The 24,312-nt window shown below is 45.1% G+C and overlaps 2 protein-coding genes across 2 annotated transcripts in view; one reads left to right on the top strand and one right to left on the bottom strand.

Annotated features, from left to right (window-relative positions):
- The window catches only part of LOC311147358 (plexin-D1-like), a 79,799-nt gene extending 63,999 nt beyond the window's left edge, over nucleotides 1-15,800 (top strand). The window contains 12 exon segments of the mRNA XM_084184044.1: nucleotides 572-770; nucleotides 968-1,114; nucleotides 1,312-1,468; nucleotides 1,681-1,784; nucleotides 2,560-2,623; nucleotides 5,532-5,566; nucleotides 6,426-6,530; nucleotides 6,856-7,019; nucleotides 7,139-7,286; nucleotides 10,818-10,958; nucleotides 11,143-11,217; nucleotides 14,511-15,800. Coding sequence (XP_084040170.1) covers nucleotides 572-770; nucleotides 968-1,114; nucleotides 1,312-1,468; nucleotides 1,681-1,784; nucleotides 2,560-2,623; nucleotides 5,532-5,566; nucleotides 6,426-6,530; nucleotides 6,856-7,019; nucleotides 7,139-7,286; nucleotides 10,818-10,958; nucleotides 11,143-11,217; nucleotides 14,511-14,627 — 1,456 coding nt within the window. The 3' untranslated portion in view covers nucleotides 14,628-15,800.
- A 1,625-nt stretch (nucleotides 15,801-17,425) lies between these two features.
- On the bottom strand, nucleotides 17,426-23,664 carry LOC311148245 (rhodopsin-like; the record flags this gene model as incomplete). The annotated part of the gene is made up of 5 exons (XM_084185148.1): nucleotides 17,426-17,551; nucleotides 17,647-17,886; nucleotides 17,991-18,156; nucleotides 18,316-18,484; nucleotides 23,304-23,664. 5 exons carry the CDS (start codon nucleotides 23,662-23,664, stop codon nucleotides 17,426-17,428), a joined length of 1,062 nt encoding a protein of 353 aa, XP_084041274.1.
- Nucleotides 23,665-24,312: the final 648 nt, after the last annotated feature.

Below are 24,312 nucleotides of genomic sequence, written 5' to 3' on the forward strand. Positions count from 1 at the left end.
TGAAAAATGGATTTAGGAACTCAGGCGTTTGTTTTATGCCTGCTACATTAGGTTACCCGAGGCCAGACCACTTCCCTCCCTCTCCAGGCTAAGCACCACAGCAGTGGTTTGGCCATAATGTTTCCCCTGCCTGGTCTCCTGGATGAAAGGCTCTTTGTTATGGAAATCACCCCCTCCACACCCTCTGTCCATTTAGACCACTCATAAGTAAAGCGGTGCCAGTTAAGAAGGGAAACCTGAGTGTGGTGGCATCAGCTGATGCCATCAGCAGATATTGCGTCAAATGGATTCACACTCTACTTACATGCGGTCTATTTAAGTTGACCAGTTGTACACATGCTTCCTCAATGCCAGATGTCACATGCACACATGTGCTGGTGTCTCTTGCTAATGCCAAGACTGTGCATTGTTATCTTTTCAAATAAATGGTTAGACGTACAAGTGGTGTTTCCCTTCTGAACAACATAACAGTGCGTTCTCCGTTGTGGGGAGTAAATCATCTTTCATGAATTGGATATGTCTCTGTACTCACACACATTTTTGTGTTTTTCTTTTGTCTCTCTCTTCTCAGGTGTAGCCTGGCGTCCCTGCTCACTATCGCCCTCCATGGTAAACTGGAGTACTACACCAGCATTATGAAGGATCTGCTGGTGGACCTGATCGATGCCTCGGCCGCCAAGAACCCCAAGCTGATGCTGCGACGCACAGAGTCTGTGGTGGAGAAGATGCTCACCAACTGGATGTCCATCTGCATGTACAGCTACCTCAAGGTGAGGGAGGGAGTGAGGGAGGTAGGGAGGGAGGGAGGGAGGGGTAATAAAAAAGAGACTCACCTTGACCTTTTTATCAAATCATGAGGATCCACTGTCAATGTTGTTGTAGCCCCTTACTGAGAAACAGTCATCATTCCTTAGTTGTCAAACCTTTCTGTCACGTTGTTAACATGCTACTGTGATGTTTTCTTCAGGAGACAGTGGGCGTGCCCTTCTTCCTACTACTGTCTGCCATCAAGCAGCAGATCAACAAGGGTTCTATAGACGCCATCACAGGGAAGGCCCGGTACACCCTCAACGAGGAGTGGCTGCTCAGAGAGAACATTGAGGCCAAGCCACAGGTCAGTCACCACACGGCAATGCTGATGTCATATACTGACCACTGATTGGTTAATAAAAAAGGAAAAAGTCTTGCTGTATGCATGTATCATGCGTCAATCATTCACCTCTATACAATCCTGTTTTATATTGTCCTAATTAAATAATTGTGACCTACCCTGCCTCCTCTAATGTCCTCCCTCTCTTTGTGTGTGTCCAGAACATCAACGTGTCGTTCCAGGGCTGCGGGATGGACTCTCTGGTTGTGAGGGTGATGAACACAGACACCATCTGCCAGGTGAAGGATAAGATTCTAGATGCCTTCTATAAGAACCTGCCCTTCTCCCAGTGGCCCCAGGCAGAGGACGTAGACCTGGGTGAGAAAACTGTATTTTATTCTCCTTCCTTTATTTAGAGTCCTCATTGAGGAAGAAATGTTTTGAAAGGGAGCGCTGATCAACTCTTGCTTTGTAGCTCAACTAACATGAAGCTCGTGCAATAGATGGCCAAATGCATTTGAACATTTATGACATTCTTTCCTTTTCCTCGTCCCTCTCTCTCTTTTCTTCCCCTCTCTGCTGTCCTGTAGAATGGTTTGCGTCTGGTAGCAACAGCAGGATCCTCCAGGACCTGGATAACACTTCAGTGATGGAGGATGGCAGGAAGAAACTCAACACAGTCACGCATTACCAGGCAAGGCTCTGCTCCCACCACACACACATCATCTCACCTGTGCGTGTGTGTGCGTGCGCAAGTGAATGTGTGCGTGGTGTGTGTGTGTGAGGTGTTTCCCTGACATTGTCACACTCACAGCAAGGTTAACAGAGAGGTGAGGGTGAGAAGTCACTGTAAATGTTGATTGCCCGAGTTGTGCCACATTCTGTTTATCTGTGTTTTCATACAAATGGGTGTCAATACAGTATGTGTGTGGTTTCCTCTGTGACTGTGTGTGTTTGTGTGTCATCTTACACATGCAGTATGTTAGTGTGTGATTTCTGTTTTTGTTTGTATCTGTCATTGTCTGTGGGTATTTGTTTGTCTTGGCGTTTTTAAATTTTTTGGGGGGGTCTTTGCATTTTCTAGTGTCTTGTTATGTTTGTAATGTGTCCGAGTAATTATGTGTGTCTGAGTGTATTTGTGTATCTGAGTGACCTCTAACCTTTGCCCTGTTACCAGTGCTGTTTCGTGCTCTGTTTAGTAAGTGCTGAGCTATAGAGAGCTGTGAAGGCAGCGAGGCACAGTGTGTACCAACAGTCTCGGTTCACTGGCAAGGCTGTTCAATCCATTTCACTGTGTTGACTTTAATGAGCCCAGCGAGCCCCCCTGCAACCCCCCCACAGCCCCCCTGCCACTTCAGACACACCCACACACCCAAACACACACACACACCCTGAGGCAGCGGTTAATGATCCAGTTCTCGTGCCCCCCCTCTCACCCCTGTCCCTGTGACCTCTGAACCCTCCCACAGATCCCAGAGGGGGCGTCGTTCGCCATGAGCATGAAAGACAAGAGAGACAACACCCTGGGGAGAGGTAGGTCACACACACACACTCTGTCACCTTGTCACACACTCCTACATGCTTAGAAAAACATTAACTTTATTATGGTCAAACTGCACACACTCACTTCATCCTGATCATATTACACACATACAGTGAGGGAAAAAAGTATTTGATCTCCTGCTGATTTTGTACGTTTGCCCACTGACAAAGAAATGATCAGTCTATAATTTTAATGGTAGGTTTATTTGAACAGTGAGAGACAGAATAACAACAAAAACATCCAGAAAAACGCATGTCAAACATTTTATAAATTGATTTGCATTTTAATGAGGGAAATAAGTATTTGACCCCCTCTCAATCAGAAAGATTTCTGGCTCCCAGGTGTCTTTTATACGGGTAACGAGCTGAGATTAGGCTCCCGAGTGGCGCAGCGGTCTAAGGCACTGCATCTCAGTGCTTGAGGCGTCACTACAGACCCCCTGGTTCGATTCCAGGCTGTATCACAACCGGCCGTGATTGGGAGTCCCATAGGGCGGCGCACAATTGGCCCAGCGTCGTCCAGGTTTGGCCGGTGTAGGCCATCATTGTAAATAATAATTTGTTCTTAACTGACTTGCCTAGTTAAATAAAGGTAAAATAAAAAATAAATTAAAAAACACTCTTAAAGGGAGTGCTCCTAATCTCAGCTTGTTACCTGTATAAAAGACACCTGTCCAAAGAAGCAATCAATCAGATTCCAAACTCTCCACCATGGCCAAGACCAAAGAGCTCTCCAAGGATGTCAGTGACAAGATTGTAGACCTACACAAGGCTGGAATGGGCTACAAGACCATCGCCAAGCAACTTGGTGAGAAGGTGACAACAGTTGGTGTGATTATTCGCAAATGGAAGAAACACAAAAGAACTGTCAATCTCCCTCGGCCTGGGGCTCCATGCAAGATCTCACCTCGTGGAGTTGCAATGATCATCAGAACGGTGAGGAATCAGCCCAGAACTACACGGGAGGATCTTGTCAATGATCTCAAGGCAGCTGGGACCATAGTCACCAAGAAAACAATTGGTAACACACTATGCCGTGAAGGACTGAAATCCTGCAGCGCCCGCAAAGTCCCCCTGCTCAAGAAAGCACATATACAGGCCCGTCTGAATTTTGCCAATGAACATCTGAATGATTCAGAGGAGAACTGGGTGAAAGTGTTGTGGTCAAATGAGACCAAAATCGAGCTCTTTGGCATCAACTCAACTCGCTGTGTTTGGAGGAGGAGGAATGCTGCCTATGACCCCAAGAACACCATTCCCATCGTCAAACATGGAGGTGGAAACATTATGCTTTGGGGGTGTTTTTCTGCTAAGGGGACAGGACAACTTCACCACATCAAAGGGACGATGGACGGCGCCATGTACCGTCAAATCTTGGGTGAGAATCTCCTTCCCTCAGCCAGGGCATTGGAAATGGGTCGTGGATGGGTATTTCAGCATGACAATGACCCAAAACACACGGCCAAGGCAACAAAGGAGTGGCTCAAGAAGAAGCACATTAAGGTCCTGGAGTGGGACAAAATCCCTCCTGAGATGTGTGCAAACCTGGTGGCCAACTACAAGAAACATCTGACCTCTGTGATTGCCAACAAGGATTTTGCCACCAAGTACTAAGTCATGTTTTGCAGAGGGGTCAAATACTTATTTCCCTCATTAAAATGCAAATCAATTGATAACATTTTTGACATGTGTTTTTCTAGATTTTTTTGTTGTTATTCTGTCTCTCATTGTTCAAATAAACCTACCATTAAAATTATAGACTGATCATGTCTTTGTCAGTGGGCAAACGTACAAAATCAGCAGGGGATCAAATACTTTTTTCCCTCACTGTACACACACATCAAACCACAGACATACATACATTTCCCGCCAATAAAACACGCTGTAACACACTCTCGCTTAATCAATCACACACGGATGCATGCACACGCACACATCTGTACATTTAGACCTTTCAACAGCATGGTTGATGTCCAGTATCCATAAGCCTGAACAGATATCTAGCCCCAGATGAAACAGGAGGGGGTGGTGTTCCCTGTACCAGATGATTCCTCTACTGGGACGTTAACGTTCCGGTCCAGTCTGCTAACCTCATCCAGAACAGATCTTAGTTCTGACAGACCACTCTGTCCACACTAATGATTAGGGCCTCTCCTCTCAGTCATGCTGGGCCAGAAACAGGCTAAATGGGTGTGAAGGAAACCCTGGCTAATGTAAAACACATTTACCCCTCTCTGTGATCACCTCAGAGGGTCTGGACTGGGACCGAGGCCTAAACCTGTCTGCCTGCCAAGACTAGGCCTCGAGTAATGAGAGCACATTCACCATGGGGCTGTGTGTGTGTGTGTGTGTGTGTGTGTGTGTGTGTTTGTTTGTGTGTGTGTGCATGCAAACCAAGAAGAGACGGAACCTCTGCCCTAACGATGCCTGGGCTTTGTAAACTCATTAGACTGGCTCCAGGACCAATCACAAACTCCATGTCTGCCTGTCTCTGTTTCTCTTCAGCTTTTCTCCCTCTCATTCTTTTCACTCATAATCTTTCTTTTTTTCACTCCACTCCCAATTCACCTTAATCGTTCACGCTCACATACACTCTCTCTTTTTCCATAAACCCCTCTCTCTTCCTTTTTGCTGTCTATCACTCGTCTACCACACTCCTCCAATCTTCTTTCTTTCAAACTCTCTCTCTCTCTCTCTCTCTCTCTCTCTCTCTCTCTCTCTCTCTCTCTCTCTCTCTCTCTCTCTCTCTCTCTCTCTCTCTCTCTCTCTCTCTCTCTCTCTCTCTCTCTCTCTCTCTCTCTGTCTCTCTGTCTCTCTCTCTCTCTCTCTCTCTCTCTCTCTCAGGTCTCCTCCTCTGATTTCTCATTGTTTTATTTCTGTGTTTTCTCTCCCTCTGCAGCCAAAGACTTGGACACAGAGAAATATGTCCATTTGGTAAGTACACACACACACACACACACACACACACACACACACACACACACACACACACACACACACACACACACACACACACACACACACGGACAGAGAGTGTTCTCATTCACCTCTATTGACCCCGTTCCCACTGCCATCAGCCCATTGGTCTCAGAGAGAGCTCAATTTAACACAGACACAGTGAAAGCCTGAGCAATACATCTGACTACACACTTTCATAAGAGTTTGAGTGTGCATGTGCATATAGGAAAGCTGGAGCAAGAACATGAAAGCACTAATATCACATAAGCCATTGAAAAAAACTCATATGACTTTGGGTTTGACATAATGCGTTCTCTGGCATACATTTCACTGAGGGATAGCTTTAGTCAATTTTAGTGAGCAGTTTTTTGATGTGGGACTTCATATTATGGTGTGCTGGACTGGAGCTTATTGACAGGCTCAGTAGAGGGAAAACGCCACTCTCTTTCTACTCCACCTCCATACCACTGTCCTAGCTAAGACCTGTAGGAGCATGTTACACATGATACTGGTACTGCGTAAGAGAAAATTCCAGAATTTCCCAACTTGCAGTATTTCATAAAGTGACATCATGTTAGTCATACCTCATAAATCCCCACTGTGATTCCTGGGTCGTATTCAGGAGGCAAGAATAAGAGAAAGCCTCCTGAAATGGATGACGCATTAAGTGAACTTTTCCAAAAATAACACTTTCTTTTCATTTCATCTCCCTGTCAAATGTAAGTCACACCTCCGTAGTAGATTCCCATTTAGATTGAGGTCATTTCCCACCATGCTGATTGGATGTTTTTGTACCCTGACCTCTAACCTCTAATCTCTGCCCCTGCCCATCTAGGTCCTGCCTCATGATGAGCTGTTTGAGAATAAGAAGTCCCACAGACAGAGTCACCGTAAGAAGGTCCTCCCTGAGATCTACCTGACACGCCTCCTCTCCACCAAGGTAAGAAAAAAAAACGATGTGTCAGCCATCTTAAACGATTTGCAGTCTACAATACTGTGACAGAAAGCAGTGCCAGCCTAGTTTGAGTGCCCGTCTGTTACTGCTTCAGCTAGCCAACTCCTTGGCATGTCCAATTGTGAGCCTAAACAGTTTGGCATGACAATCACAGAGTAGTTGGCTAAAGCAAAGGCATCATTCCATTACCATTATGAATCAATCCATCATCAGTTCTATTTACAGTGACATCATCCTGGAATTCAAAACAATCCATCTTGATCCCAGTTCTGGTTCCGTGTCTGATCCCATCTGTGTTGTGATTCCGTAGGGAACGTTGCAGAAGTTCCTGGATGACCTTTTCCAGGCCATCCTCAGTATTCCTGCAGAGCGTCCCCCACTGGCCATCAAATACTTCTTTGACTTCCTGGAGGAGCAGGCGGACAAGAGAGGCATCACCGACCCTGACACCCTGCACATCTGGAAGACCAACAGGTAGGGGAATTCAATGAGATACATCTAATCATCTACTCATCAATGTAGCATGATGCACTAGAGTACCCATAATGCAAAATGTTTTCTGAAGCTCACATAATGTTTTCCCATCTCCTTAGTTTACCCCTGCGTTTCTGGGTGAACATCCTGAAGAACCCTCAGTTTGTGTTTGACATTGATAAGACGGATCACATGGATGCCTGTCTGTCTGTCATCGCCCAGGCCTTCATAGATGCCTGCTCCATTTCAGACCTGCAGCTGGGCAAGGTGAGACATTCAAACACTTTACACATGCATTACACACGCCTACACATACATAATCACTGCTAGGTGAATACATTTATATTTTAGTCATTTAGCAGACGCTCTTCTCCAGAGTGACTTACAGTTAGTGAGTGCATACGTTTTCATACTGGCCCCCCGTGGGAATCGAACCCACAACCCTGGCGTTGCAAGCACCATGCTCTACCAACTGAGCTACACGGGACCTACACACTCATAGACAGGTTGGTAGGTAGGTAGGTTAAACATCCAGGCATAAGCGATATAAGTGGTCGGGTTGTCAACTTACTGTTGAGAGTTAGAATAGTAGAATAAACAAGGTGTAAGTTCGAAATTTGGTTGTGCATCAGCAGTTTTTCAATTTTTTTGTCAGTCATTGACTTTCACTCAATTAGCCATGTCAGCTAACAATTTTTTGATTGTAAGTTAGTCTAGCCTGTTATCTAAACTTGTAGTAATCATGGCCGAATACCGACCGGGCACACATGGCATAAGCCATGACAAAATATGTAGAATTGTTGGAAATTAGCTTTAAAACTGCAAAGATTTCTCTCCACCCCATGGCAGAATGGGTAGAATTACAGGAAATTTGCTTTAAAACGGCAAAAATCCATCTCTGCATCATGACAAAATAAGTAGAATTGCATGACATTTCTTATAAAATTGCAATATTTTCTCTACGCCGCCTTGGCAAAATGTGTAGTATTACTGGATATTAACTTTAAAAAGTAAAAAATTTTATCCACTGTCAAGAGGCGGACCACAAAAATTGCCAGCTTGGTGAATGAAACGACATTACAGATATCACCTTTTACTTGAGGGTATTTTAATACATACAGTGGGGAAAAAAAGTATTTAGTCAGCCACCAATTGTGCAAGTTCTCCCACTTAAAAAGATGAGAGAGGCCTGTAATTTTCATCATAGGTACACGTCAACTATGACAGACAAAATGAGAAAATAAAATCCAGAAAATCACATTGTAGGATTTTTAATGAATTTATTTGCAAATTATGGTGGAAAATAAGTATTTGGTCACCTACAAACAAGCAAGATTTCTGGCTCTCACAGACCTGTAACTTCTTCTTTAAGAGGCTCCTCTGTCCTCCACTCGTTACCTGTATTAATGGCACCTGTTTGAACTTATTTTCCACCATAATTTGCAAATAAATTCATTAAAAATGAAAATTACAGGCCTCTCATCTTTTTAAGTGGGAGAACTTGCACAATTGGTGGCTGACTAAATACTTTTTTTTCCCACTTTATTCTCTTACACTCAGAAAAAAAAATCCATTGACATTTTAGTCATTTAGCAGACGCTCTTATCCAGAGCAACTTACAATTATTGAATTAATCTTAAAATAACTAGGTGAGACAACCACATATCATTGTTTTGACAAGTACGGTTTCCCTCAGCAAAGTAGTTATCAGCAAAGTCAGTGCTAGTAGGAAAAGAAAAGTGCAGTTTATACACACACACGCACACTTTCCAACTGGGGAGATATCCCCAGATTCCTCCCCAGTCCTTGCCAACCTTCCTCCCTCTTCTCTCCAGTCAGTCCGTCAGCTCTGTCTACCTCTCCTCATGTTATTTCAGCCCAGTCTACTCAACCAAGGTCATGAGCACCAGGAATCCCCTCTGTGTGTGTGTGTGTCTGTGTATGTGTGTCTTTCAGTGCCCTCACTCCCCACAAATCAGTCTCATCCCTCAGACGTTATGACCCCTAGCATACACACTGCTTCCTGTCACTCTGACTGACTTCCTCCCTGGAGATATTTGTCAAACAATGCTGATCTATTCCACTTTTTCATTGCCAAAGAGCCAATGCAAGTACCTCAAGCATGTAAAACACAGAAACACACACACACACAAACAAACAAGCACACCATTGCATCGTAAAACATCCAGATGCTCATCTTTTCTCTGCCTGTTATTGGGAAGGGCTTCAGCTGTGCTGCCTGTAAATAATGTTTATGTTGCCTGTTGTTGAGAGTAGTAGGACACTAGATGTATTAGACTGAGTGGAGACAGGTTTTAAGGTGTTGCTTAACCTCTCTATTTTCTGTCATCTCTGCTTGAGTGGTCAGCATAGGGAGAGCAGTGCAGGAAAAGTCTGGAACCATTGCTGTGTGTTTGGTTTTTTGTTTTACTATACTTATGAGGACCAGAAGTCCTCACAAGAATAGTAAACCAAGGAGAATTCGGACATTTGGCCGGTCCTAAAAATAAAAAAGGCTAAGGGGTTAGGTTTAGAACTAGGGTTAGGGCAGCGTTTCCCAAACTCGAACCTCGGGACCCAAGGTGTGCACGTTTAGTTTTTTTCCCTAACACTACACAGCTGATTCAAATTACCAAAGCTTGATGATTAGTTGATTATTTGAATCAGCTGTGTAGTACTAGGGCAAAAACCAAAACGTGCCCCCATTGGGGCCCAGAGGACCGAGTTTGGGAAACCCTGGGTTAGGGTAAGAGTTAGGTTTAGGGTTAGGGGTTAGGATAAATAGGACTGAATGGGAATCAATTGTTTGTCCCCAAAAAGTCCTCACAAGTATAATACACGTGTGTACGTGTGTGCATGCGTGCGCACGTGTGTACCGGTCAGAGGACAGGACAGGTCATTAAGAGGTCTGGATTAGACGTCGCTCTGCAGGGGTGAGAGAGGGCTTGGAAACGAAGCTGTTTCCACGGAAACCTTATCTGGTGGCCTGCAGACAGACAGTAGGGATGGAGGGGGTGTGGGCAGTTATTAGGGGTCAAGGGGGGTCGTCAGGCAGATGGAGGAACCACAGGAAATGAAATGACCTTGTGGACAGGAAGAGAGGGATTCCTATCAGGAGGAGGGGCAGTGGCTGGAGTCTTCCTAGCTCCGATACCACACACACACACACACACACACACACACACACACACACACACACACGCAAGTGCATAGCCTACATATCTGTATGCTCAGCTCAACCCAATACCTTGTATGTGAACCTTTCTTAGTGATTGAATAATGCTTTCAGTGCCATTGTAAATGCTGTCAGTAACTTGGAGAAGTAGCAGATGTAAGTAGAAGGAAGGGTTGTTATGTCTGGCCTGGTTCTCTGTGGCTGTGGATATGGTTTGTTTAACTTTCCTATTGTGAGGAGAGGAAACCCTGGCACCTCCCTTCATTGTCTTAGGGAGGTGCTGACCTACTCACACACTGATAACACCAACCAACCACTCCCTATGACCATAGACCAACCATATATCAACCATAGACCAACCACACTATGACCACAGACCATGCTGCCCACAGTCTCATTAACAACTCACTGACCATAGACCACACTCACCGTACACTGATGCTAGACTGGACTGAGCCCTGTCATACTGAAAACAATCTGACAACCATACACAGGCAGTGGTTATTTACATACAGGTCTTGGTCAGGAGAGTGGTTAAGGATAGAACTAGTTTGGTTGAGTGTTAAAAGATCAAGTTCCAGGGAGGTTACTTTGACTAAATAGGACTTTGTCTCTTGTTTCAGGACTCTCCCACTAACAAGCTGCTGTATGCCAAGGAGATCCCAGAGTACAAGAAGAGGGTGCAGTGCTACTACAAGCAGATCCAGGAGATGGCGCCACTGAGTGAGCAGGAGATGAACGCCCACTTGGCCGAGGAGTCACGGGTGAGAGAGCGAGGGGTGACAGATCAATACATGATTGATTAATTGTAATTTGTCAGCCTTGGTGGTGGACTGTTACTGCATTCAACTGTGCTACACTGTTCATCCATGTATTACTTTTTTGAGTTTTTTTTGTCTGATGGATTTATATCATAACAATACGCTCACTCTGTTTTCGGTTCCACAGAAATACAGAAATGAGTTCAATACCAACCTGGCCTTGACGGAGATCTACAAATACGCCAAGAAATACAGAAACCAGGTAAGATCCCCTATCTCTCTCACTACCTCTGCCCTGGATAAGCTGTTTGACACGTTTAAACTGGCCCTATCTCCAGCCTTATCACCAGTCTATATTCCACATGGAGTTTAGAGTTTCAGAGAGAGAGATGAGTATCAGGGCATGAAGCATCAGTACAGGAGATCACACGCTTCTTTAAAGATCTAACGGCCTCTTCACAACCCCACACACCCTCTTTCATCCAGAGACCCAAAATATCCCTCTACACCCAGATCATATAGAGACCCAAACTATGTTCCTGACGTTCTCCCAATAATAGCCACATTCTCTTCTGAACCCTCCTCAACCAAATACATACCCAACAGCACAGCGCTTGTGACCCTACGTGCTCCACATCCTGTCCTTAACTTTCCGCCAACACAACCTTTACCACACAAGACCTCGTCATCAACCACCCCTATCGGTTTAATGACAGCCCCCCACCCCCCCACCAAACGCACACACACACGCACACACACACACACACACACCTACTGTTCCGTGGAATGATTCAGACATTGATAATGTCTGACGGCCCTCATCATAATGTCTGAGGGCCCTCATCATAATGTCTGACGGCCCTCATCATAATGTCTGACGGCCCTCATCATAATGTCTGACGGCCCTCATCATAATGTCTGACGGCCCTCATCATAATGTCTGACGTCTCTCATCATAATGTCTGACGGCTCTCATCATAATGTCTGACGGCTCTCATCATAATGTCTGACGGCTCTCATCATAATGTCTGATGGCCCTCATCATAATGTCTGAGGGCCCTCATCATAATGTCTGACGGCCCTCATCATAATGTCTGAAGGCTCTCATCATAATGTCTGACGGCCCTCATCATAATGTCTGACGGCTCTCATCATAATGTCTGACGGCTCTCATCATAATGTCTGACGGCTCTCATCATAATGTCTGACGGCTCTCATCATAATGTCTGAGGGCCCTCATCATAATGTCTGACGGCCCTCATCATAATGTCTGACGGCTCTCATCATAATGTCTGACGGCCCTCATCATAATGTCTGAAGGCTCTCATCATAATGTCTGACGGCTCTCATCATAATGTCTGACGGCTCTCATCATAATGTCTGAAGGCTCTCATCATAATGTCTGAAGGCTCTCATCATAATGTCTGACGGCTCTCATCATAATGTCTGACGGCTCTCATCATAATGTCTGACGGCCCTCATCATAATGTCTGACGGCCCTCATCATAATGTCTGACGGCCCTCATCATAATGTCTGACGGCTCTCATCATAATGTCTGACGGCCCTCATCATAATGTCTGACGGCCCTCATCATAATGTCTGACGGCTCTCATCATAATGTCTGACGGCCCTCATCATAATGTCTGACGGCTCTCATCATAATGTCTGACGGCTCTCATCATAATGTCTGACGGCTCTCATCATAATGTCTGACGGCCCTCATCATAATGTCTGACGGCTCTCATCATAATGTCTGACGGCTCTCATCATAATGTCTGACGGCTCTCATCATAATGTCTGACGGCTCTCATCATAATGTCTGACGGCTCTCATCATAATGTCTGAGGGCCCTCATCATAATCTCTGACGGCCCTCATCATAATGTCTGACGGCCCTCATCATAATGTCTGAAGGCTCTCATCATAATGTCTGACGGCTCTCATCATAATGTCTGACGGCTCTCATCATAATGTCTGACGGCCCTCATCATAATGTCTGACGGCTCTCATCATAATGTCTGACGGCTCTCATCATAATGTCTGAAGGCTCTCATCATAATGTCTGACGGCCCTCATCATAATGTCTGACGGCTCTCATCATAATGTCTGACGGCCCTCATCATAATGTCTGACGGCTCTCATCATAATGTCTGACGGCTCTCATCATAATGTCTGACGGCCCTCATCATAATGTCTGAAGGCTCTCATCATAATGTCTGACGGCTCTCATCATAATGTCTGACGGCCCTCATCATAATGTCTGACGGCCCTCATCATAATGTCTGACGGCCCTCATCATAATGTCTGAGGGCCCTCATCATAATGTCTGACGGCCCTCATCATAATGTCTGAAGGCTCTCATCATAATGTCTGACGGCTCTCATCATAATGTCTGACGGCTCTCATCATAATGTCTGACGGCTCTCATCATAATGTCTGACGGCCCTCATCATAATGTCTGACGGCTCTCATCATAATGTCTGACGGCTCTCATCATAATGTCTGACGGCCCTCATCATAATGTCTGACGGCCCTCATCATAATGTCTGACGGCCCTCATCATAATGTCTGAGGGCCCTCATCATAATGTCTGACGGCCCTCATCATAATGTCTGACGGCCCTCATCATAATGTCTGACGGCTCTCATCATAATGTCTGACGGCTCTCATCATAATGTCTGACGGCCCTCATCATAATGTCTGACGGCCCTCATCATAATGTCTGACGGCCCTCATCATAATGTCTGACGGCTCTCATCATAATGTCTGACGGCTCTCATCATAATGTCTGACGGCTCTCATCATAATGTCTGACGGCCCTCATCATAATGTCTGACGGCTCTCATCATAATGTCTGACGGCCCTCATCATACGTGTTTAGCTGCTGTTCACTGCCATTCTCCTGTACCAGCAGACACCAGGGCCCTGGATGCATAAAACAGCTTAAGTTAATTTCCCCCTTATCTTTTCCCTTAAAGTTTCCTACACTTTAAGTCAGCTGCATAAAACATTTTAAGGCGCATTCCCCCCTTAAAAACACTTTCTTGCAGTGGAATGACCAAAGTGCCCTCTAACACTTAAGATGTTTTATGCAACCAAGCCCTGGCACTGAGAGGTTTCTCTGGGACTCTCTATGAATCACTTCTGATTACACATTCTCTCTCTCAGCCCTCTCACTGGGCACATGCTGACAGTAACACCCACTGAACGCATGACAACTATCAGGCATGAAAGGCAGCACATACGTGGGTTTTGTAAATAGTATGTGAACAGGAAAGGCTTTTGTGGGGAGAGAGGCATGCGTGAAGGCTGAAGAACGGCTGAAGTACTCTCTTTCTCTGTCCGGGCAGGTGGTTGAGTTTCTGTCCTGTGCTGTAGAATGCATGAATGCTTGACGGCTACTGAAATGAGTCTCTCTCTTTCTATTTCTCTATCTCGCTCTCATTCTCTAACTGTGGGTAGATAAGTTTTGTAAGGTTGCTGGCTTGGCGATTGTCTGAACTCTTTCTCTCTCTCTTTCTCCTTCTCCCTCTCTCTCATCCCCCTCACTGTCAGGTGGTGAGTGCTCTGGAGTCCAACCCCACAGCAAAGCGTACTCAGCTCCACCACAAGTTTGAGCAGGTCATTGCTCTGGTGGAGGACAACATCTATGAGTGCAGCAGTGAGGCCTGAGTCTCCCTCCACCCAGTTTCCACCCCAGCCCATTCCCCCTGGCTGCCTCCACCCTACCCGGGGTCCAAGGACCTAGGAAACCCCCTGTCTGTCTACCCTCCACATATCCCTTCTGTTTATAGAGCCCAAAGACAGAAAGGAACTTTTTGCTTTAAGAAAGATTTTGCTTTAAGACTGGAAGAGATGGGAGCTTGAGCTTTACTGTACCACCCCTAACCCAAGACTGCCTCAGAAACCTGGTTGGGAGCACTGTACCATGGATTAAGAAATGTCCTAAGAAACGTACCTTGTACTGAGCAATTACTTCAGATACTGAGGAATTGATACCCACGTCCCTTGTATCAAATATAGAATCTCTGGATCCTCTCTTTGACTGTGTTGACCCTTCTATTCACACATGGATATAACCCAATCTGGTTTCCTGCCTGTTCACACCTGGCTTAAATCTCACTCTGGTTTCACTCTGATTTGACCTGAAGCATATTGGAGTTAGAGGAGGCAGTTGGAGATGGGCCTTATTCTGGATGACGTCACCGCCTCTGGTACCTGGAGCCCCGGCAACCATCTTACGCACTGACCCCCTTTCTCTTGGGGGACGAGCCAATGATGCACTGTACTGTATGATAAATGTCCATAGCAATATTTATAGCTGAGTTCTAATGCTTTCTGAGTGGCCTGTTCAATGATATGTGAATGAGAAACTCCTCCTATCTTCTTACAGCCTGCACTGTTCTCAGGTTTGATTGGTGGAAATGGCAAAGAACTCCACCGGTGCTTTGAACTAAAGGTCCCAATGTGCTTTGCAAATAGGTGATGGGTTATGGAGGAGTAGAGAGTAGAGAGTAGAGAGTAGAATTAAGAAGATGTATTTAGGTGATGTTTCATGTGCCAGACCTGCTTGCAAAGAGACTGGACTCTATTTGAGCAGATGGAATGTAGTTCACTGGGAAGAATTACATTGGATGTGTTCATGTGAAGGCAGGTTGATCTGTTTTGTAAGTGACTGAGAACGGAGAAGGATTATGACCAAGAGGGAAATTTAGAGTAAAACTATGACCTTCAGTTAATCAAAGAGGAAGAACTGTCTGACATGACTGTACTTGTGATGCCAAAATGACTTAGGTCTATTGTCAGAGTTTGTGAAAATAAATGCTATTACAAAGCTATAATATAGTATAAAAATGTTATGACATTTCAGTTTCATAACAATATTTAAATTCCTGTTTTCATCAATAACTAGGGCTCGATTCAATCAAATCCGCTTTAGCCAACATCCGCATAGCGGTTGTTTTGGTGGTGTCGGAGGTGGAACTGAGTTAGAGCTTTCAAATCCACAAGTGGCTCCCGGCATTATACCTAAAGCGGACATTGCCATTGGCTGCACGGAGTCGCATTAACAAAAGTCCCATGCAGCCTTATTTACAAGTTTGAACACTGGAATGTGAGATGTAATCTACACCTTGATTAGGATAATAGAAATCCTCATTATTTTGTTTCATGATTAAAACATTTGAGCGTCATTATTTCTATATAGCCTACACTTTCTCATTCTGAACTTCTAACGCTGTGGCTTCGTGACAACGATCGCAACAGCAGCGCAGTTCCACCTCGACATTGCCAAAACATTTGCTATGCGGGTGTCTGCTATCGCTGGTTAAGGCTTGATCTGACTGAATCTAGGCCCTAGACCTATGCAAACTGAGAAAATGTCAGCAAAGCAACATTTGTAAACCACAGGGTAGCAATGTAGTGTTTGTTTTAGTGCTATCTTGATTGGTTGTGCATACTACCTAACAACCCAATGGGCATCTGGACTTTTTCAGAAAGGCTAGGACTGTAAATGCTCCCATATGAAAGGAACAGCTATGAAAAAGAAAGGTCTCACATTTTTTATCGTCATTTTTATTCCCGGACATTTAACAACTTTATTTCCACATCACGTACAACATCCTAATCTTTACATTATTAACACTTGTCCTGTCTCCAGAGCTTTTAAACATATACGCATGCACACACTCATGCACACACGCACACTAACACACACTCTCAGGAGGTGGCTTCTCTCTGCAGAGGTTCTAAGCAGGTCCATTTGTTTACATTCAGGACCTGGTCCGAGCCAATAGTTAAGAGCTAACCACCTCAGCCTCATCATGGGAAAGACACAGAAACCAGGGAGAGCTCTCCTCAACACTTTATGGGTAGGCACACTCTAAACAAATGTAAAACGCATTTGACCCTAAGTATTCATTTAACAAATAGATACTTTAAAGCATATTTAAGGGGGATAAGCTGAACAATTACGTAACCAAAAGTTGACATGTTTCTTATATTGAGGATTTAGAAGGTTTCACTTCAACACTAAGTTATTGAACGTGTTTCAATGGGAGGGGATCCCATGGAACGTGTTTAGTTGGACAGCCACCAAAATGACACCCAGTTGTGCTGCTAAAAGTGCTTGAGGTAGAAGTCGAGATGCCCTAACCACAGACCTAGCATCAGACAATGCAACCCCTATTCCTAACCTTAACCTTTAAGGGGGAGTAAAAATAATCTGACCCTTTATCAGTGGTTTGAGGCAACTTCTACCAACTCCAGTAACCGATTGATGAAGCCAACTAAGCACTGTTCCTTGGTTTGTTATGCTTAGGTCACAATGAGGGATACAGATACAACAGGCACACCCCTGCAGTGTAGACAGAGGTAAATCGAGAGAACATTGGCCTATCGGAGGCTGCTGCTTGGCGTGGGTCCCCAGATGGGCTGGGCTAGGTAAGGAGTCAGGGTTTCCAGGTCGTAGGTCAGGCAGGGGCGACCTGGCTGGCAGAGATGGAGGAGGCCTGTGTTTTGGAGGAGGCGGTGGAGGTCTCCTCCTCACCGAATGGGTTCTTCCCGCAACACACCATGGTCAACATGCAGTTCCTGAACTAGAGAAGGGAGGAGAGGTCAAGGGGATGTTTTTCACACACATTTATCTATGTCCGTTTTATGTAGACACACATACACACTCTGCTTGGGTTACCTGTCTGTTGAGTAGAATATAGATGACTGGGTTGTAGAGGGCAGCACTTTTGGCAAAGAAGGCTGGGATGGTCATCATGACAGGGCCGAAGTTGGTGCCCTGATTGGCAAAGATGTACCAGGCCACGGTGGCATAGGGCAACCAGCATACCAGATACGAGATGACCATGACGATCACCATACGGGTCACTTCCTTCTCTGCCCTCTGTGTGGTCTCCGACTCCTGCTGTAGGGCTGCCGCCTGAATGGACGGACACACACACAGAGTACTTTGATATGAGCCCTAACTGGAGATATAGTAGTCCCGTATGTTTACCGGTACGCAGTGATTGTGTGTGGTCGTACCGCGCGAACGGTGCAGAGCAGACGGCCGTAGCAGAAGCCAATGATGACCAGAGGGATGGAGAAGTGGAGGGTGAACATGTAGATGACAAAGGAGGTGTTGCCCAGTTCAGGCTTCGGGGTGTAGTAGTCAATCCCACAGGAACACTGCATGCCCTCTGGGATGTACCTACATACATACACCTCATGTTTTTGATTTAAAATGTAATATACAGAAGTATTGCCCCTGAGGTCTACCAGCCATCAGCCCAATCCCCTTTCTTAAGGTGACATTTAAGGTAAGACTAGTAGGAGATGCTATTTGGAGGGTATTTAGAGGGTGACCTACCTGGACCAGCCACACAATGGAGGTACAGCACAGGTGAGAGACATGATCCAGGTGAAGGCCACGCCCACAATGGCATGCCTGTCATTGAAGCGGAAGTTGGTCATCGGTTTGCACACCACGATATAACGCTCGATGGCCAATACAACGAGAGACCAAAGGGCGATCTCCCCTGAGAGACACACAGCAAGTCAGAGACACATACACAGTATTAATGCTCATGTGCAGAAACTATTCAGACAGTTAAGGAATATTGGACACAGGCAGAAAACTTAACAATGAACACAGCCTACTGTATCTAAAAGTACACAGGGAAGTTTGGACACACCTACTCATTCAAGGGTTTTTATTTATTTTTTAATATTTTTTACATTGTAGAATAATAGTGAAGACATCAAAACTATGAAATAACACTTGTGGAATGTAGTAACCAAAAAAGTGTTAAACAAATCAAAATAGATTTTATATTTGAGATTCTTCAAATAGCCACCCTTTGCCTTGATGACAGCTTTGCACACTCTTGGCATTCTCTCAACCAGCTTCACCTGGAATGCTTTTCCAACAGTCTTGAAGGAGTTCCCACATATGCTCCTGAGTGGCTCCTGAGTGGCGCAGTGGTCTAAGGCACTGCATCGCAGTGCTAACTGTGTCACTAGAGATCCTGGTTCGAATCCAGGCTCTGTCGCAGCCGGCCGCGACCGGGAGACTCATGGGCGGCGCACAATTGGCCCAGCGTCGTCCAGGGTAGGGGAGGGAATGGCCGGCAGGGATGTAGCTCAGTTGATAGAGCATGGCGTTTGCAACGCCAGGGTTGTGGGTTCGATTCCCACAGGGGGCCAGTATAAAAATATATATATATATATATATATGTAAGTCGCTCTGGATAAGAGCGTCTGCTAAAATGACTAAAAATGTAAAAATGTAAAATGCTGAGCACTTGTTGGCTGCTTTTCCTTCACTCTGCCGTCCGACTCATCCCTAACCATCTCAATTGGGTTGAGGTCGGGAGATTGTGGAGGCCAGGTCATCTGATGCAGCACTCCATCACTCTCCTTCTTGGTCAAATAGCCCTTACACAGCCTGGAGGTGTTTTGGGTCATTGTCTTGTTGAAAAACAAATCATAGTCCCACTAAGCCCAAACCAGATGGGATGGCGTATCGCTGCAGAATGCTGTGGTAGGCATGCTGGTTAAGTGTGCCTTGAATTCTAAATAAATCACAGTGTCACCAGCAAAGCACCCCCACATCACAACACGTCCTCCTCCATGCTTTACAGTGGGAACTACACATGCGGAGATCGTCCGTTCACCCACACCGCGTCTCACAAAGACACAGTGGTTGGAACCAAAAATCTCAAATTTGGACTCCAGAACAAAGGACACATTTCCACCGGTCTAATGTTCATTGCTCGTGTTTCTTGGCCCAAGCAGGTCTCTTCTTCTTATTGGTGTCCTTTAGTAGCGGTTTCTTTGCAGCAATTCGACCATGAAGTCCTGATTCACACAATCCCCTCTGAACAGTTAATGTTGAGATGTGTCTGTTACTTGAACTCTGTGAAACATTTATTTGGGCTGCAATTTTTGAGGCTGGTATCGCTAATGAACTAATCCTCTGCAGCAGAGGTAACTATGGGTCTTCCATTCCTTTGGCGGTCTTCATGAGAACCAGTTTTATCCGACTGTTCCAAAACATTTGGAATGGCCTAGTCAAAGCCCAGACCTCAATTCAACTGAGAATCTGTGGTGTGACTTAAAGATTGCTGTACACCAGCGGAACCCATCCAACTTGAAGGAGCTGGAGCAGTTTTGCCTTGAAGAATGGGCAAAAATCCCAGTGGTTAGATGTGCCAAGCTTATAGAGACATACCCCAAGAGATTTGCAGCTGTAATTGCTGATGTCAAGCTAAGAGGCACTGAGTTTGAAGGTAGGCCTTGAAATACATCCACAGGTACACCTTAAACCACTTAAGTGTTGCTTTTGTAGTATGCTTAGGGTCATTGTCCTGCTGGAAGGTGAACCTCTGTCCCCAGTCTCAAATCTCTGGATGACGGAAACAGGTTTCCCGCAAGAATTTCCCTGTATTTAGCACCATCCATCATTCCTTCAATACTGACCAGTTTCCCAGTCCCTGCCGATGAAAAAATCCCCACAGAATGTACTGCCACCACCATGCTTCACTGTGGGGATGGTGTACTCGGGGTGATGAGAGGTGTTGGGTTTGCGCCAGACATAGCGTTTTCCTTGATGGCCAAAAAGCTCAATTTTAGTCTCATCTGACCAGAGTACCTTCTTCCATATGTTTGGGGAGTCTCCCACATGCCTTTTGGCGAACACCAAACGTGTTTGCTTATTTGTTCTCTAAGCAATGGCTTTTTTCTGGCCACTCTTCCGTAAAGCCCAGCTCTGTGGAGTGTACGGCTTAAAGTGGTCGTATGGACAGATAATCCAATCTCTGCTGTGGAACTTTGCAGCTCCTTCAGGGTTATGTTTGGTCTCTTTGTTGCCTCTGATTAATGCCCTCCTTGCCTGGTCTGTGAGTTTTGGTGGGCGGCCCTCTCTTGGCAGGTTTGTTATGGTGTCGTATTCTTTCCATTTTTTAATAATGGATTTAATGGTGCTCCGTGGGATGTTCAAAGTTTCGGATATTTGTTTATAACCCAACTCTGATCTGTACTTCTCCATAACTTTGTCCCTGACCTGTTTGGAGAGCTCCTTGGTCTTCATGGTGCCACTTGCTTGGTGGTGCCCCTTGCTTAGTGGTGTTGCAGACTCTGGGGCCTTTCAGAACAGGTGTATATATACTGAGATCATGTGACATTTAGATTGCACACAGGTGGACTTTATTTAACTAATTATGTGACTTCTGAAGGTATTTGGTTCACCAGATTTTATTTAGGGGCTTCATAGCAAAGGGGGTGAATACATATGCACGCAGCACTTTTCCGTTATTTATTTTTTTGAATTTTTTGAAACAAGTACTTTTTTTCATTTCACTTCACCAATTTGGACTATTTTGTGTATGTCCATTACATGAAATCCAAATAAAAATCAATTTGAATTCCAGGTTGTAATGCAACAAAATAGGAAAAGCGCCAAGGAGGATGAATACTTTTGCAAGGCACTGTACCTTCAAACTCAGTGCCTCTTTGCTTGACATCATGGGAAAATCAAAAGAAATCAGCCAAGACTTGTAGACCTCCACAAGTCTGGTTCATCCTTGGGAACAATTTCCAAATGCCTGAAGGTACCACGTTCATCTGTGCAAACAATAGCACGCAAGTATAAACACCATGGGACCACGCAGCCGTCATACCGCTCAGGAAGGAGACGCATTCTGTCTCCTAGAGATGAACGTACTTTGGTGCAAATCAATCCCAGAACAACAGCAAAGGACCTTGTGAAGATGCTGGAGGAAACAGGTACAAAATCTATATCAACAGTAAAACGAGTCCTATATCGACATAACCTGAAAGGCGGCTCAGCAAGGAAGAAACCACTGCTCCAAAACCGCCATAAAAAAGCCAGACTACGGTTTGCAACTGCACATGGGGACAAAGATCGTACTTTTTGGAGAAATGTCCTCTGGTCTGATGAAACAAAAATAGAACTGTTTGGCCATAATGACCCTCGTTATGTTTGGAGGAAAAAGGGGATGCCTTGCAAGCCGAAGAACACCATCCCAACCGTGAAGCATGGGGGTGGCAGCATCATGCTGTGGGGGTGCTTTGCTGCAGGAGGGACTGGTGCACTTCACAAAATAGATGACATCATGAGGAAGGAAAATTATGTGGATATATTGAAGCAACATTTCAAGACATCAGTCAGGAAGTTAAAGCTTGGTCACAAATGGGTCTTCCAAATGGACAATAACCCCAAGCATACTTCCAAAGTTGTGGAAAAATTGCTTAAGGACAACAAAGTCAAGGTATTGGAGTGGCCATCACAAAGCCCTGACCTCAATCCTATAGAACATTTGTGGGCAGAACTGAAAATGTGTGTGCGAGCAAGGAGGCCTACAAACCTGACTCAGTTACACCAGCTCTGTCAGGAGGAATGGGCCAAAATGCACCCAACTTATTGTGGGTAGCTTGTGGAAGGCTACCCGAAACGTTTTACCCAAGTTAAACAATTTAAAAGCAATGCTACCAAATACTAATTGAGTGAATGTAAACTTCTGACCCACTGGGAATGTGATGAAACAAATAATAGCTGAAATAAATCATTCTCTCTACTATTATTCTGACATTTCACATTCTTAAAATAAAGTGGTGATCCTAACTGACCTAAGACAGGGAATTTGTACTAGGATTAAATGTCAGGAATTGTGAAAAACTGAGTTTAAATGTATTTGGCTAAGGTGTATGTAAACTTCCGTCTTCAACTGTATATATATAAAAAAGGTCTATACATCTGCAGTTCTTAAATACCTCTCCCCACCCCCCCCAGTCACAAAACACAGGTGTGTCAAAGATGTGCACATGTACATATCATAGGGTGGCAGGTAGCCTAGTGGTTAAGAGCATTGGGCCAGTAACTGAAAGGTTGCTGGTTTGAATCCCCAAGCTGACTATGTAAAACACACAGATACACACTTTCGATGTGCCTTGAGCAAAGCACTTAACCTTAGTCGCTCTGGATAAGAGTGTCTGCTAAATGACTCAAATGTTACATCTCATAAGGTGCTGGGCTTTATTCAAGTCTTCTTTACAATGGAGGGTGCTATTCAATTATTCTAAAAACATGTTCTTGATATGGGAAAAAATGTGTCTCACCTTACTATAACGTCATTGAGATTAAGGTTGCACCTGGAGAAAGTCGGGCACTCCTTTAGGTAAAAGTTTCTCTTAACCACAGATCTAATATCAAATTCCCCATAGCCTAACCATAACCATTATGTGAACAGAAATCTCTTACCCTGTAGCTTGCGTCCACTTTGTCTTACATCCCAACTTCTACCTACACCCTAGGGCTCCACCATCACCATGACTTACCTCCCATAGTGGCGAAGAATCCTTCAACATTGCAGCCGGTGATCCCCAGGAAGAAGTATCCCTGTAGGGCTGTGGCGAGGGTCACAGTGAAGCCCCCCACCACCATGAAGAGGTCAGCCACAGCCAGATTCAACAGGATGTAGTTCAGGGGGGTCCGTAGCTTCTTGTGCTGCACCGTGACGTAGAGCGTAAGAAAATTGACGGGGAAGGCTGTGATGATGAGAAAGATCATGTAAGCAGCGAGGAGCGAATACTTCCAGGGTGCAGCTAGGTAGTACTGAGGGTACTCAAAGGGGCTCCGCACCACCCCTGTCTTGTTAGACATGGGCACGTAGAAGTTTGGGCCCTCTGTGCCGTTCATGGCGGTGGCTGTTGGGGTGTGTGTGTGTTTCTGTGTGTCTATGTATCTCTACAGGAGTTTGTGTCTTTCTCTATCCTCTCTGGTATTTTGAGAGAGGAAAGAGAAAGCACTATCCCTTCTACGAGAGGAGCTATTTCTAGCTGGAGGGCTGGAAGGATAGATAGATAGATGGAGGAAATAGATCCTGGCGATGAGATGTGGTGTGCTCTGCCCCCCGAGGCGGGCGCAGCCCCTTTTAAGAGCTTCTCTATTAGGATTAGGGATGTGCATGGAACTCAGCATGGTGTCATCATAGACAGATTTAGGACACACACACAGTAATTCATGAGAAAAACGTCTAGGACATATGCTGTATACTCAAGGGTTATCCTCTGATGATTTCATCATCACAAGTTTGCTAAGTAGAGAGTGTTACAGGAGGCTGACAAAGACCAATGCAACTTATAGACTTCTTCTCAAATAGCACATATGACTCTGGCTAAAAGTAGTGCACTAGGAAATAGGGTGTCATCAGAGATTTCCATCATCCTAGATGTCAAGAGGCTACTGTACCAGTCTGCTTATGCAGCCCGACGTGTCTAACTTTGTTTTGTATATGTTGTTCCAGACAGAAGAGTTATTTAATGGACTGTCTACATTCCCTGTTGG

Source organism: Coregonus lavaretus (genome assembly GCF_964263955.1).
Source record: "Coregonus lavaretus genome assembly, chromosome: 20".
NCBI classification, from domain to species: domain Eukaryota; kingdom Metazoa; phylum Chordata; class Actinopteri; order Salmoniformes; family Salmonidae; genus Coregonus; species Coregonus lavaretus.